This window comes from Hirundo rustica, chromosome 1 (genome assembly GCF_015227805.2).
Source record: "Hirundo rustica isolate bHirRus1 chromosome 1, bHirRus1.pri.v3, whole genome shotgun sequence".
NCBI lineage: Eukaryota > Metazoa > Chordata > Aves > Passeriformes > Hirundinidae > Hirundo > Hirundo rustica.
The window spans coordinates 33,552,746-33,569,551 of NC_053450.1; the positions used below are offsets into that span (position 1 = coordinate 33,552,746).

General features: G+C 40.3%; 1 protein-coding gene across 1 annotated transcript; it reads left to right on the forward strand.

The window, feature by feature from the left end:
- Positions 1 to 1,449: 1,449 nt before the first annotated feature.
- Positions 1,450 to 16,488, forward strand: TRAM1 (translocation associated membrane protein 1). Its single transcript, XM_040058687.1, has 11 exons — positions 1,450 to 1,754; positions 4,600 to 4,663; positions 5,252 to 5,373; positions 5,576 to 5,692; positions 6,591 to 6,649; positions 7,025 to 7,109; positions 9,786 to 9,856; positions 9,946 to 10,050; positions 10,587 to 10,730; positions 11,644 to 11,804; positions 14,989 to 16,488. Exons 1-11 carry the CDS (start codon positions 1,632 to 1,634, stop codon positions 15,060 to 15,062), a joined length of 1,125 nt encoding a protein of 374 aa, XP_039914621.1. The 5' UTR covers positions 1,450 to 1,631; the 3' UTR covers positions 15,063 to 16,488.
- The last annotated feature ends 318 nt before the right edge of the window (positions 16,489 to 16,806 follow it).

Consider the following 16,806-nt stretch of genomic DNA (forward strand, 5'->3'; position numbering starts at 1 on the left):
ATTTAAGTCTGAGGTGGGAAATAGATGCAACCTTACATTGCAAAAAGGAGTCCAATTTTTATTCCAACCCTGTGTATTTCACAGGTACAGTGTGTTCCATCTCTGATTATACTGTATGAAGTCAGGGATATACTTTCACGTTGTTAATGTGGAAGTAATGTCATACTTACTTTACATTTATTCAAGAATGGTACAGTCAGGGGCTTAAGGCATTTCTAGAATACAGAACATCTTGGGACCAAAATATGAATACTCCTGTTTAATCTTTAAAAAAACTATCCAGCTGTGGAGGGAAATTTTCATGTAGGTGGTTTGGTGGTTTTTTTTTTTTTTTTTTTTTTTTTTTGTTGTTGTTGTTGTTGTTGTTGTTGTTGTTGTTTTTGGTTTTTTTTTTTTAGGTGTCCTAGATCATCTCCAGACACCAAATATAACTGTCTCATTATAAATTCATAGAAAACCTGTGAGCATCTACACAGCTTATGGAGGTGTTTCATAGTTGACAAAAACCTGGTCTTACAGTGACCAATCTGCTCCATGAGTCACTGCTCCATACAGTTGGAAGGACTGTTAGTCTTTTTTTTTTATTTATTATTTTTATTATTATTATTATTATTATATATCCACTGTGAGTATCTGCCTAACAGAAGCTTTAATAAATAAAGATAGCATGAATTTTGCAAGGGTTGAAGGACCGCTGAAGGACCTGGATCAGTGCCGCATCAGCGGTGATTTCTCAGACCTCTTCGTTCATCGTTTTAACCTACCAAGAGCCTTCTGTTACTGGGTAGGGTTTTTTTAATCCGCATCTAGCTTCTCTGTCTCTTCGCTCTGTACTGCACGGTTAGTTTTCTTCCCGTCTGCTTTCTTGGAATTGGACGTCTTGTTCCTGTTCCCGTTCTGTCCGGCTCCACAGTTCCGTGTGAGCGGAGTGGCTCGGGAGGTCGCTGCCGGCGCGGGGACGCCTGTACTGTGCGGTGCCACTCGGTCGCACCCAGAACGAGCGCAGCCAGCGCGGCCTCCTCACGCTTTCCGGGAGCCCAGCTGGCAGAGGTCTCATGGCAGTTAAACTTAGCCAGAACCCCCGGTGAAAGAGAGACATCGGTGGCGAATCTGGATAGCGGGGGATGGCGGTGGGAAGTGGAGTCCGGGCCGGCTCCGCGGCACGACCCGAGCCGGGGACAGCCCGCTCTGTTAGCTCTCCCGGAGGAGACGAGACCCACGGTCATTTCCTGTCGCAGCTGCCTCGGCAGGAGAGCGAAGCTCGGCTGGTGCCCAGCCCGGGCTTCGGGCTACCGCCAGCGAGTATCCGGCCGGCACTGCCAGGGACGCAGCACTGCTGCCCGGCTGCCACGACACGGCTCGGCTCGGCCGCGCTCACAAGCCCCGGCCACGCCGCGCCCGGGTTGGCGGGTTTGAATTGGCGGGCGCGGCCCTCGCCCCGGCGGGCGGAGCGGAGGTGCCGCCGGCCGGCAGGGGCGCTGCTGGCAGCGGGCGGGGGAAGCGGAGCGGCGGCCCTGCCGTTCCCCGGCTGCGCGGCCGCCTCCTCCCCTCCGCCTCTTCCTGGCCGCGGCCGGAGGAGCTGTGCTGGCAGCGGGGAGGCGGCGGCGGCGGCGCCCAGCTCCCGGCCCGCCATGGCGATCCGCAAGAAGAGCAACAAGAACCCGCCGGTGCTGAGCCACGAGTTCATCGTGCAGAACCATGCGGACATCGTGTCCTGCATGGCCATGATCTTCCTGCTGGGGCTCATGTTCGAGGTGAGGCGGCGCCGACGCCCCCGCCGGGGCTCCTCTTCCCGCTTCCTCCCGCTCCACCGGAGGCTCTCGGTGCTGGAGGGGAGGGAGGGCGCGGGGGTGCCGTGTCTGCAGGGGAGACGGTGCGGGCTGCGGCGGAACCTTGCGGCTGCCCCCGGTCAGCGTCGCCGCCTCCCGGCGCACCTGCCCGCCGGCCCACGCCCGACCCGCTGTACGCGGGGACAGCAGCCGACCCCCGCCCCGCCGCACCGCCCGAGAACCGCCGCGGGCGCGCTCCCCGTGGGGAACGCCCTCCTGCCCGGCGCCGCTCGGACAGGCGCGGCCGTGGCTACCGCCAGGACCCGGGTCCCGCTCCCCCGCCGCCGGGGGCGGGAGGCCGTGGGGGCCGGGAGCGGGGCGGCGCGCTGCCCGCCGCGGCGGCGGCAGTTCCTGCGGGCGGCGGGGTTACGTGGCAGCCGGGGACGGGGGGAGGAGTGCGCGGCGCGGCGGGGAAGGGGCGGGGGGCGAGGCCCGGCCGCCACGGCCGATCCCCCGCTCTTTGTGTGCGCGGCCCCGCGGGGCCCCGCCGGCACTACGGCTCCCGGCGGGCGGCGCGGCGGGAAGGGAAGGGAAAGCAGCGGTGACGTGTCCTTAGGGCCGCCGCTCGGGTCCCCCTGCCCGCGCCCCCGCACCGCCTCCCGCCCGCCGAGCATCCCGGGGCTCCCGGCGGCTCCAGGCGCCGTGCGGCTGGGCTGGGCTGGGCTGGGCACCCCGGCCGCCTCCTCCCGCCTCGGAGATGCGCCGAGGTTTGGCAGCGGCGGAGGGGAGCTCTCCCTCCGGCCTGAGGGCCGGCCCTGCTGCAGGCCCTCCGCTCTCTGGGCCCCCGTGTTGAATGCAGGTGCTTTAAAACGTGCCTTTTTGGCGCTGGAAAAGGCCTTTTGCCTTTTGGCGCTGGAAACGTTAACTTACCTGTGTGACTGCCAAATGTTATCCGTGATCTAAGATCACTGGCCATCAAATTGAGACGCTGTTGACCAAATGCTTCTGGTGTTTTAGGCATTTGTTGGGACATTTGTGTTAGACTTTGGCTAAAGGTTGCGGACCTTTTTGTTATAGGGATGGTTTTCAGGATGGTTTCATCCATCTGTTGGTACAGCTCAGCACAAAAGGGAGTGGAGTTAGGGAGAAGGTAGGTAGGTAGATAGATAAAAAAAGTGAAAATAGGGCAGACCAGCTACGCTGTTGTGTTTGTGTTTGCTATCGAAAATCACCAAGACAGCTGTTACATGGTGATTTTCTGGGGAATGGAGTAAAAGAGGTAAACCTAAACTGTTACTTTTTATGCCTACATGAGGCTTACTGTATTAACAGTATTACTGGTAGGGTTAGAGGTTTTGGGGGGATTGAATGTGCTGAATTCTTTTGTTCCCAGTTGTTTTAACCCACTGTGTTTTCTAACCCGGTGTTAAAAGGCCACGTGTCATTGTTGGTACATATGTGGCGTGTTGCAGGTTTTTTTAAATGCTTTGATGTAGGTACTGGAAATCACTTGCTGCGGTTAATGTTGGTATGGTAAGGTGTTTACACTGCCTGACTTGTACAATTCCAGTCTAGAGAGTAGCAGACAGAGCCTTCAAAGGGCGGTTCAGAATTGAGTACTGTTTCGAATTGTCCTCTGAGGGCTCCCTTGATGAATAGGGAGCCCGGGGCAACTTCACTAATTTGAGCAAACTAGTTGGATTCCCTGAAGTTACGTGGTCTGAACAGTCTGCCACGTATTCAGGGTTTCATAGAAAATCTAGGGCTTGTTGACAAAGTACAGGTTTTAAAAAAATCTTCCTTCCTGTGAATAATTAATACTAGTAGTAACCTAGTCATTATCTTCAGACACTCGACATACCCTTCCAGGATTCCTAAAGGAGCTTGGGTTTTTTGTCAGCCCTGTTAACTACCACATAGATGTTAGGTTTTTACAGCAACGAGAAACCATCTGATCATGACATAGTGAAGCACAGTTATTTTTCCCTCTCGTTTAGGACATGTTGATTCATGTTGGGATTCAGCGAAAATGTGCTGTAGTGAAAAATTAGTTTCTGCTTATTGACAAATAAGAACTTGTACTCCATCTTACATACTGGGGGTTTTAGAATATCCCCACCCCCCCAGCGAAAGTTAGGACAGCATCTTCTCTTCAAATTGTTTTTATTCATTCTGGTTTTTCTTGCAATCATCATAAAGGGGGTAGTACCACTACTGCTAAATTTAATTTCATTTGGTTTATGCTTCTTGCCAAAGGATCCCCAAGGTCAAAAGAAAGCTAATTGTACTGAGTTGGTATCCCACTGGCCTGAAATTGTTTTCTGTTGTTCATGCCTTTTTTCGTTCCCTTTCCACATTTTTCAGATCACCCACAGATTTATGATAACTGACTTCCAAATTTTGTCAAATAAATAAAGTATTTTGAAATAAATTTTTTTCTCGGCCACTGCTGAATGCATCATGGTCTAGGGACTCCATGGTATTGTACATTCTGTTAATGTAATAATACAGTATGGACTAAAGACAGAATTGTAGCGTGTGTTTTCATTTTACTGTTCTAGGAAAGACTGTTTGTAAGTAACATTTTCAAGGACCTTTCGTTTGGCAGGTGGAGTCTTTTGTAAACAAACCAATAGAGACCACACCGTGTGTGCTGCCCTTGGAAAGTGCAGTGGTGAGATAATGGGAGTTGGTCAGGTTTTTTTGAGAGGAGACAAACGTGCTGGGCAAGGGTGCCAACACTATGGGCAAATGCTTTCAGTTTGATGTAGTTGAGAATTCAGTTGATATCCGTGAGAATTTAAAGTGCTCTTGGGTTTTTCTCTTTCAGATTACAGCAAAAGCAGCCGTCATTTTTGTTACACTTCAGTATAATGTTACCATTCCTGCCACAGGTATGTATCTTGCAGGAGGTTAGTTAGGAGACAGTATATCACACATAATTAGCATGCCATGCTTCCTAGACTTGACAAGAAGGGAACTTGTTATTTTTGATAGGTAATGAGCAGCTTTTAAGGATTTCACTTTATTTTTATTAAAACACTGATTTAACTAATAAGGTTAGAGACAATGTTTCTGTCCTGCTGGATTCGTAATTAGTACTGAAACACCGTCCGACTGGTAGATAAGTTCACATGAATTCTTACTCCGGCTTTGCAGGTGATAATCTTTAATAGTCAAAGTGGAGTGGTAGTTTAATGTATTTTTATTGTCCACTTTCAGTGTATTTGGATAAGCTTCCTAAGTGCACTTTAGTTTTTAGTTTTATAGCATCTTTCCAGAGTCAAATTTGGTTTGTGCTGTGATGGAGAAGATAACTCTAAACAGTCTAGTGACCTGGTTCATGGTGGCAGTTTCATTTGACTTCTGTTTGTTCAGCTGACTACAAACTAGTTCTGTCTGAAAGGTTTCACTCTTAGAAATAAATTTATGAACCATTAAACTGTATTAGTGCCTAACAGTTAATTCTGTTTGTCTTTTAGAAGAACAATCTGCAGAAACAATCTCTCTCTATTACTATGGCATCAAAGACTTGGCTACAATTTTCTTTTACATGCTTGTAGCAATAATCATACATGCTATAATTCAGGAGTATGTACTGGATGTAAGTACAAAATATTAATGCCTTTCATCAAGATAATTGTCGGGTTTTAATTAGACTTTAAGACTATTAACTTAAAAGTAAACTTTTGCATTAAAATTTTTAACTGTAAAAATATGCATTGAAACTTTTAGATACTCTAGTGAAGTTACCAAATAAATTTGAAGTACTGCAGCATATAAATAACAGTGGACTTTCATTTCAGAAAATTAACAGGAAAATGCACTTTTCAAAGACAAAGCATAGCAAGTTCAACGAGTCTGGGCAGCTTAGTGCATTCTACCTTTTCTCCTGTGTTTGGGGAACGAGTATTCTTGTCTCTGTAAGTATGCTTTCTCCTCTGTTTGTATTAGGAGATTTCAAAAAAATCACTTATGTTGATGATAAATATGGTTTGGGCTTATTTTTGTGGTTTTAGCTGGTTTTAATTTTAAGTGGGGACAAGTTTAAGGATTCTGTGTGAGTTGTAGTCATAACTGAATATAAAGTCAGTAGTGTGACTGTCACTCAGTCTTGAGTTGATTTAGTGTTAAACTGAATAAGATAAAACCATTCAACTTTATTGTAGGTTCTTTTGGTGTTGGTTTATAAACATAAAATAATTGCTTAGAAAACACCATACATAGCATTCTGAAGCCAGTGGAATGGGTATATGACAGATTGCTGTAGCCTCAGGTCTCAGTGTGTGCTTTTAGGTGACCTACTCTTTGCTAGTGGCTGGATGTGTATGAGCTTAGCTCATAGAAAGGGAAGACCGTGCCTTCTTTTTTTTTTTTTTCCCCTATTTTAATACAATAATTCCTGGAAAACCATTCCTTTTAGTTAAGTTCAAAGTTTGTCAGCGGTTTACAAGAGAAGACTTGTGACTATAGTAAACCTGGAAAAATTTCCATCTAATAAGGACATTCTATCTTGAATGATCATTTGGTTTGTTTGGTTGCTTTTTTATTTTCCTAAACCAGTAGTTATCTTTTGGGGATTTGTTTTCTGGGTTGGTTTGGTTTTGTTTATTTGTGACTTCTCAGGGATTTTAAAAAAGAAAATTTATAAATCTGCAGCTTTTGCTTGTGTATGTAGACATGAGTATTTTTATGTGTACACATGTGCATATACATAAATGCATACACGTATGTCCAGTCATTATTTCTGACTAGAAAGTAACATCTTAGATCATTTATTGGGGTTTTTTTTGTTGTTGTTGTTTGTTTTTTTTTTTTTAGGAGAACTATATATCCGATCCAACCTCTCTGTGGAGGGACTATCCGCACGCTCTGATTCCGTAAGGCCTCTTCCTTAGAGGATTGCTGGGGGAGAGGAGGAAGTGTTTTAAGCCTAGGGTGTGTCATGTACAACGCGTAGAATAAGTAGTTTGTAAAACTTTATTAGTCACGTATATATTTTTGGTAGTATTTATGTGAGCTCAATTCTTTGACAACCTGTTTATGTAGGCTAGTACTTAAAGAATTGCATTTTTGCAAGCTTTATCTTAATGATTTTGTTGTTAAAAATACTAGTTTAGACTTGGCTGGCATGAGGGAGCTGCATTTTTTTCTTTCTTTAGGAGAGTGGTAAAGCGAGTTCACTAGAAGCTTCTGAAATCTTTAAAGTTCATTTATAATTAATAATATTCTTCAATTCTTGCTGTATTGTACAGGTTTCAAATGAAGTTTTTCTACATCTTACAGTTGGCATACTGGTTTCATGCTTTTCCAGAACTGTACTTTCAGAAAACTAAAAAAGTAAGTTCAAAACATAGATGGGAGGTACTCCAGAGTAAGGTGGCTTTTTTCCTTTTCAGTTAAATCCTAATTGCAGTAAAATTGCTAAATATGTGTTGTGTAAATAAAAATAACTAGTGTTTTTCATCCACTGAAAGAATTTTCCCTAGAGCAAGTAATTGTGAGATTTTCTTTTCAACTCTCTGTTTCTCAGAATTGATAGTCTGAATAGGCTCATTGAAATCACAGTTGCTTCATGAATCTATATAGGTGTAGAATATAAACTGTGAATAATTCTATACATCAAAAGAGTATGAAAATCTGGGATATGATTTATATAGCATTTAGATGGGTGGATGAAAATGGAACACGAGCTAGCAATGTACCTTTGCACCCCCCAAAAAACCAGGTGTCACCTGGGCTGCATAACAAGCAGTGACCAGCTGGTAGAGGAAAAGGATTCTACCCCTCTACTCTGCTCTGGTGAGACTGCATCCAACTCTGGGCTCCCCAGCACAAGCAAGGTTTGAGCAGGTCCAGAGGAGGGCCTCAAAGATGAACAGAGCACCTCTTCTATGAGGGCAGCCTGAGAGAACTGGGGTTGTTCAGCCTGGAGAAGAGAAGGCTACAGGGAGAACTTCTTGTGACCTCTCGCTGTTTGACACGGGGGCTTACAAGAAAGATGGAGAGAGACTTTTTATTGGGGTCTGTAGTGACAAGGAACAGTCATTTCGAAAGACTGTAGGTGTAGATGTGAAGAAACTCTTTATGATGAAGATGGTGAGACAGTGAAACACAATGCCCAGAGATGTTGTGAATTTGCTTTCATTTGGAGTGTTCAGGGTCTGGATGAGGCTTTGAGCAGCCTGGTCAAGTGATAGATGTCTCTGGTAACAGTATAGAGGTTGAGTACGTGATCTACAAAGGTATCTTTGAGCCCAGACCGTTCTGTGACTGTTGTTGCTCTGTGACTAGGCTGCATCTCTGTTCCCAGTCCTACTTTATTCAGGAAAATGAAACATAGGTGTTACATAACCACAGATCTTTGTACAGGAGCCTAGACGAGGCTTAGTAAGATAGTAATGAGATGGACTGTTTTGATGCTGCTCAGATGCAGTATGATTCCTGTTTTGGAAATGCACTGCAGCTGATGTTCCCCTACTGTGCTGGTGATACCTGTGAAATTTGATTTCACAGCCAAGTGTGGAGATTTTTTTTTTTTTTTAATAACTTCAAGAAAGCTGTCACAAGTGGCCTAAGTGTTGTATGTTGAATAGTAGTGTTTTACTTGGTCACTGCTTGAAATTGTTCACCTGACTTTTGCATCAAGTGTAAAGAGTGATAGTTCATTTGTTTTAGCAAGTTCCTATTTCTTAAACCACAGCTTAACCCCTGCCATCTTGGCTTCCTTGCCTTATTCTCTTGAATGAACTGGCTGCTTTTACTCAGGTCTAGTTTTCTGTCCTGCTGACATAAAAAAGAAAAGAACTTCTTACCTCTGGTTCCTGTTTGGTCAGTCGTGTGTGGACCTCGTGCATCATTCTGCAAGGCCTGTGGTCTCTGACAGTTTGTCTAAGCAGGCAGCTCAGGCTGTTTAAATGTTATCTCAGTTCTAAAGTTAAAGTGTTAGAGGCTGGTCCTGGTTGTGCTTGGAGAAACTGACCGTTTGTACTTTCTCTGTCTTCATCTGAAATAACTAATTTTTCATTTTTTTTCAGATAATTAAGAGTAGGTCTTTCTCCACCTGTTTTCTTATCTTTTGTGTATTGTGAGTGTGATGTTTGCTTTTGTCACAATTGTTTGATCCTGTGGCTTTGTTGGATTTGATACTGAGTATTGAATAACATAGTATATCTCTTGTAAGATTAAATTTTTATGCCTTTTTAAATTACATATATACAAGATAAAGCTAAAGATCCTTGCTTGAAGTTAAGAGAATCTTTCCAAAAAGGAGGAGTTTCTTAAGCACAACTGAAGGTACTCTGCTACCACTCCAAAAGAGATTTTTATTGTGATTTGGCATGCTTCAGTAGTTCTTCTGTTTACAGATGGCACAATCTGCCTTCCATGTGCTGTGTGTCTTCCTCTTTATTGTTTCATCTCCATGAAGTCTTCAGTTTAATAGAGGTGGCTAAAGCCTGACTTAAAGTGGGACCATGTGCTTTAGCGTGACTGGTTAATACCAATATTCTCTGTATTTGCCAGAAATAGTGTGCCAGAATTTTGGATGGCCTTGAATTTTTAAAATTGATGTCAACACTTGGAAAACCTTTCATTTTGATTTGTAGACCATTATTTTATTCTCTAGCAATCTGACAATTTGATGGGCAGCAAACATGTGGAACTGTAGGATCTGATGATACAGCAATACATACAAAATAAGTATTGCAATAGCTTGTATAAATTCACAGTGGTCATAACAAATAAAAGTGGATCCTTTTAAAAACCATCTTTCCACGTTTGATGCCTTTTCTTACAGTAACATATGTAAGATACTAAATATTACTGGTAAGTGAGCAATGTATGGAATTAGATGATCCAGGCTGAGTAATTCAGTGCCAGACCAGGCCACGTTAAGGTAGCTGATACTCCAAGAAGAATTTCCAAGACTAGGGAATAGTTTGTAATAACAGATAACATACTACAATACTGTGTAAGATTGTATATAACACATGGTCACTTTTTTCTTCCAAATAGGAAGATATCTTTCGCCAGATTGTCTACATTGGACTTTACCTCTTTCATATTGCTGGAGCCTATCTCCTGAAGTAAGTCAATTGTAAACTTTTGCTGGCTCCATTCTCTGCCTTAAAAATCTACCAAAATGTCTGAATGTTTGTTTTATTTGTTTTGATAGTCTGACCCATCTTGGACTTGTTCTTCTGGTACTGCATTACTTCGTTGAATTTCTTTTCCACATATCTCGTCTTTTCTACTTCAGTGATGAAAAATACCAGAAAGGGTAAATAGTCTTTATCTTTAAAATTCATGTAATTTCTGTCTTAGAGCCTTTTGCATTTAACTAACCAGAAACCAAAATTACAAGGAAGTTTAGTGTTCCTCAAGCGACCACAGTTCTCCAGACTAGTGTTAGTACTTACATTTATAAACCATCAGTATACTTTTTACCTTGTTTTAGCCTATTTAAGTAGATAATAGTAGCAGTATTAAATGAAATAAAATCTCTCAATGTATACTAATGGGGGGGGGGGTAAGTTTTGGAGAGAAAGGAGCAGGATAGGTTGCTGATACAGCCAGCTCTGTAGGAACTAAAAATATGCTTTTGTTCTAATAGTAGTGGAAAGCACTTTCCATATAGGTTGAAATCAGTTTTCATAACATAATACAAGATGCATTTAGGATAGGTGCAAAATCACATATTTAGAGAAGTTCTTACATTTCAAACAAATTTGCATGGTGAGGGGTAAGGATTTGCAATGTTAGTGCATGTGTTTTAATGGAAAGTTTATTTAGTGTTTGTGGTGTTTTTATTTCTAGATTTTCACTGTGGGCAGTTCTTTTTGTTTTGGGAAGGCTTCTCACCTTGATTCTCTCAGTCCTCACTTTTGGCTTTGGACTGGCAAGAGCAGAAGATCAGCAGCTGAATTTCAGTACTGGGAACTTTAATATCCTGGCTGTTAGGTATAGTAAACCTGAAACAGTTCTTAAGCTTGTGCTGCAAACCCGTGTTAAGTACACAATGTAAATGGTATGGTACTAATGCCAGTAATTCTGAATTATTAAGTGTTTTCATGCAACCAATGGGATCAGTAGGAATAGTTTATGTGAGAGACTTCTAAGGTACAGTGAAATGAATGGACTGAATTTAGTCTACAGCTGAGAATTCTGTAACTGGTTACTCTTCTTTTCTTTGTTAAAAAAAACCCAAGCAAAAAAAAAAAAAAAAAAAAAAAAAAAAAAAAAAAAAAACCAAAAAAAAAAAAACAAAAACAGAATTAGAAGGAATAACCAATTATAGACACTACTTTCAAATGATTTAAAGTTAGTAAATTGAATTCTAGATATGATTGCTGTGAGTTATCTTAGAGGTCAAGGCATTGTGTCCAGAGCAGCTTTGGTCTTGGTTAAAGGTTACTGCCTCTTTTTCTGCCTTTATTATGGCTTCTATTGCTGTGGTGTGATCCAAATGCCTGACCTTCTTATGAGTGCAGAAAAAGAAGTTATTGAAACTTTGACAATGTCAGCATTATACCTTGCAAAATTGATACTCTGAACTGCATGACACTCTAGAACCATTTTCAGCTGTTACTACCTGGTACCCTGAGGATAATTCTGAGAAAGACAGCAGGAAAGAAACCTAGTACTTGCCAGTTTTGATGGGTAAATATTTCACTATCACTCTGTATCTGGTTTTGATCATCTGTGCTTAAGCCCAGTGCTGCCCTACGCAAGCAAACTCTTAGCTTAGAAAATGGGTGTTACTGGGGGAGGGGATGGAAGTTGCCAAAAGAACCCTGAGGTGTTCTGCCTTCCTTTTCTGCTCGAATAATGAGGCAAACTTACTGATAAAATTTTACCTATTACTTGTTTCTAGAATCAGTGTGCTGGCCTCCATCTGCATGACTCAAGCATTTATGATGTGGAAGTTCATTAATTTCCAGCTTCGGAGGTGGAGAGAGCATTCTTCTTCTCAGCCTCAGTCAGTGAAAAAGAAGTTTGTATCAGCTAAAGGAAAGACCTCCAGAAAAGAAAGAGGTTTGTACTTTCAGTTTTTCTGTTGCCTTGACTTCTCAAAACCAACTTTAAGTCGCTAAAGAAGCATTTTGTGTTTAACTTGTGAGTGAGATGACTCAGCTAGAGAAGCAGTACTAGTGAATATTACTGTGGGAAGAATAGATTTGTAAGAAAAACCACTGTATATTGTTTGGTTTTCTAACTGCCCAAATTAAGGAAATACTGTGTTTATTTTAATTAATACAGCATGATATTTTTATTCACTTTAATTTCATTATTTGAACAAAGTATATCATGCTTATGTTTGTTCTCTTATATAAAGGGAATAGATGCAATTTTAGATCTGTTCTCTTAGACATTTATTTGTAAAATTTTCTTGCAGTGGATTTCAACTTGTTTTTCATTGCCATGAAATTCTGAGGGTTTAGAGCAAAGAGATGGTTTGATGATAAAACCCAGTAGAAAGTTTTGTGTTGGACTGTTTTTAGAAAAAACAGGAATTGATAGTTCTTTAAGGAAATGTAATAACACCTTACTGCTCTAAACCTTTGTCGAATCATTTGGAAATGAACTGAAGAGTCCAGATTTGACTTTTTCATTATATCACACCCTTTTTATGGAAAGGGTATGAAAGATGAACAGAATGCTTTTTCCTCCAAGAAAAAAATACATGCTCTTTAAAAAAAAAAATATTAAATCCCTGTACTTCGGTACATCTGTTGCACCAACAGTTCAACTTCTGTGTGTTTAATTGCTAGCTTGAATAACTTCTGCACACTTTTGAAATGGCAGAAGTTGTTTCAAAAGCTTTCTTCTGCATGATCCTTTAGTCCCAGTTGTGTATTACCAACCTGTTCCACTTTTGGATATCTTGAAAGTAGTGTGTGTAAAGACCATTTGCACTGAGGACTCAGATTTGTGGTGAAAGATCTTTTTTTTTTTTAATTTCTCCCAAGTTTCTATTTTTATTAAAATTATGTGTTTTAGAGTACTGCTGGACTCCCTTCAGAATGATTTGTAATTATCACAGCTTGGTTTTTGTGTAGTGTCAGTTTATTTTTTTCTTTTTAATCTGAAAATTCAGTGAGAATATTTTTTTATAATCAAGTGAAGGTAGTTTCCTATGTAAGTGTTCTGTTTAATCAAAGCTTCATGTTCGTGGCCTTCTCACTGTGGGTTTTTTTAATTTAAGTCTTTTATGTCAAATAGTTTTTAAATATGTGCCTTGATAGTGATTTAATCAGGGAGTCAGAAATGTAATAGCTTTTAAAATCTTAGTCTGTTTCATTCATGTAGTTCAGTGAATCTGCGGGGTTTCGCCCAACTTCAATGGAGACTTGCAAGTGGTAAATAAATAGTGGAAAAGTCAGTTAATTGGAATTGTGGTTTACGTCACAAAATAATTGAACCATTCCTGTCTTGAACAGTGAAGAATTTTATTCCTTATTTTAAATGGAAATAAAAGAATTCAGTTCATTCAAATTATTCTGTTTTGAATACTCTTGTTATGTTGTCTGCTCAGAACACTTGCATAGGGTGCAACAAAGCAGTGTTTTTAAAAGAGTAATATATGCAATTGAACTGTTTAAAATACTCCTTTTTTGTTGGTGGTTTTTATTTTTGGGGTTTTTTAATGGTTGAATGGTTTTTTGGTAGTCAGGGCACAATAAAATTTGTTACTTTTAGTCTATGCCAAAAGCAAGAAATGACAGTAGAAAAATCCTGCTGGTGATGTAGGTGGGGTATCCAGCCACATGCTGATTCATGTTCTTTGTTTTACCTAACCATATAAGAAAATATGATTTCAGTTAGCTGGCTTGAGTCTAATTAATTGTTTGTAAGTTTCTTTATTTAAAAATAATTTGAATGTTTTCAGAAATATCCAAAGACCACCCTATGTAGGCTTAAAACAGTGGTGTCATATACAGCCAGATATGTGGTCAAACAGACTCTGCCTCTTTGGGCCTGTGTCTGGTCTCATGCTCGTGTGTGGTTCTCATTGGGGTTTTTTTTTGTTGTTGCTTGTTTGCATAAATGGGAGCATTTGGGTGTCGTGGGAGAAAGAGGGAGGCCAACAGTTGTTTTTGTAGACTGGCCACTCTCTAGTGACCTTCAGCACATCTGCAGATAGAAAAAATAAGTTTAACCAGTGCTTCGTAAAAATATATAAATATATATATATATAAAAAAAATTATTTTTTAAAAGCACCCCAAAAGCCAGCAGCTGTTGCTTGAAGTCAGAATGATATCAGTCAGAGCAGAGATGTTAGGCTGCAAACATTGCAGCTGGCTAGGCACTGTGCTCTTTAGATCTGTTTTATAAATATAGTTACTGTCAGGCAACATCTGTTTCCTTGGTTGTGGTGAAACTGAGTAAAGGAGGTACTTTTAATTCCCAATGGTATCACGTTGCTCCACTTTACTGGTTGTATGCACTATAAATCCACAGATTGTGCATCATTGGTTTACAGGAAACTTTTGCAAGCAAATCATCACTGTGGTACTTGAAGAGATTAAACCTCTTGAGATCTTCTACCCCTGAAGTGGGATAGAAGTAGAGACTTGCAGCTGGATAGGTGCCTGACCTTGAACTCTTTCCACCTACACTTACTCATTGCAAATCTGAACTAGTGTTTTACTTCTGCCTGTCCTTTGTAGGTAAATATCGTCATCGTAACATAAATTAATTCTTTACTTTAAAGTATATGCTTTAAAAATTGGGAGTATATCTGTGTATAAAGGATTTCCTGTATGTATCAAATGCTTCTAAAAGGTAAGCAAAGGAGTATAATTTTAGTAAGAATTATGAGGTAGGTGGGATAAGTAATTGAGAACTGTGTATATTCTGTGTCTCCAAAATTTCACAGAACTGTCTCATCTCATCTTCAAGTTGTGCTTTATTTTTTCACAGAATATCTTTTAAAATACATAACTGGTCTTGATTTTCAGTCTAGATGTATATAATGCACACATTTCAGTGTCTGGCCACATCAGGAAACTAAAATTTATTGTAGTAAACTTTAAACACTGCACGTTGTAAAAACTTCATTATACTGAAGTTGCATTCTGAATGATAATTAAGAGGTTTAACAAAGAAGGTACATCTGAAAAGAAGCTGCAGGCTGTTTGTGTAGGACCCACGAAAGCGTAATAAAATATAAAGTATCTCACTGTATTTGAAAAGTGTTTTCTTCTTTTTTTCTAGAAAATGGAATAAATGGAACAGTGACCTCAAACGGAGCAGACTCGCCTCGCAGCAGGAAGGATAAATCCTCATAAAACTGGGTTTTATTAAGTTAATTGACTAATGTCCCCAAAGAATCTGCTTTTTACATGGATGGCCCTTCAGCACTAGAGATATTATGGATTAAAGAAAATACAATTCATGTTTTTTGATTATTGCTGTTGTTTTGAGAAACTTTTTTTAAAAAACCATTTTGACTAAGGAAAAGGGTTTATCTCTCTTCAAATACTTGGGGGGAGGATTCAACACTTTTTAAAAAACATTGACGCTTTTTTAAATATTTACTGTGATGAAATAACTCACTTATTGAGGATCACTGTTGCAGTGTATTATTTCCTTCCAGTTTTTGTAATCTTGGTGATACTGTTCAACCAATTTCACTTTTTCCAAGTTCCTCAAGAAGTATTGCAAAATTGAAGTAAAAACATAGTATGAATTTTCAGATACTCTGGGTTTTCAGTTAATTACCTTGACTCAAATTTACGTTTCAATTTGGGATTCCAAGACCACACCAATAGACATCTTTATTTGGTAGTTACTAGCTGCACAATGTCTGCTCTAAGAATTGCCCCATATCATTAAAACAAAACTGAACTAATTGGAAATGTTGCAGAGTCTTATTGTTTGCTGGTTAGAAATCTCTTACAAGGAACACAACACCTTTTTGAGATATAGCTTTTAGCACCTGAAAATTAGAAGGGAGCGTGTATGGTCATAGAAAATGTTGTTTTGAATAGCACTGTCCACTCCTGTCTGTGCTTTTGAGGTGTAAGTATCTTGGGGAATTAGTGCACGTTGGACCTTCTCTGAAAACTTGTCTGTCTGATTTTATGAGTGGGGGTTATTACAATGTGTTGTGTTTGTTTTGGGAGGCAATTAATGCTCCATGAAGAGGGAATTAGATAAATTGATCAAGTGATGAGAAACATTCCTTTATTCTAACTGCTTTGCTTTGTTTCACCTGTTAGGAAATAGCTTAATTTCTCCTATATATATTTTTATGAAAAAATATTTAAAAGCTACAGCTTCTTAAAACTGATTTGTTGTGACTTCTGCTACAACTGGAAAAATCTAAATTTAAGAATTTTTCCATTACCTTTCATAATTGTATTCAATGTGAAACTTTGTCCAGTTAGTTTTCCAGTTTGATATGCAGATAATGTTTCTTCTGTACACTTTTGTAATGGGTATAATTCAACCTGTTTCACTTGTGAATGAGTGAGACGGTTATTGCAGTCTTAAGAAGTTGCTGAATTAGCCTATCAAGTTAACCCAAGTATTGAACTGCTTATTGATTAAGGAGTAATTACGAGCAATCAAGCTGATAAATAAAATAATTTTAGTTAAAAGCTGTTATTATAATTGAGTTTATACCCAACAAAGTGATAAATCTGCATTCTGTATTTTCTAGAGTTCACTTGCTTACTATTCAGAATAAATGTTTCTGGTACAAAATCCTCACTACAAGTAACTATCCATTCTTCAGTTGTTTAGTGCTATTTAGAGTTATTACAGTATAATTTATTACATGTTTCAGCTGATTGGAGTCACAGTTCCTAAATACTTGGTTCACAGCTCCTGAAGTGGACTTGACAGCCTTGCTTAGCTGGAGAACTCTGGGGCAGTGTGCCCTCTGATATGCCCAGTCTGCTTCAGTAGAAGTACATATCCCATGTCTTGATTGGAAGGGGTGGAACTGTGAATCTGTCCAATCTGACCGCAAAACTGGAACTCGGAAATTTTGAGAGAATCGTGTACATTGTGTACTTGTTCAAAGTC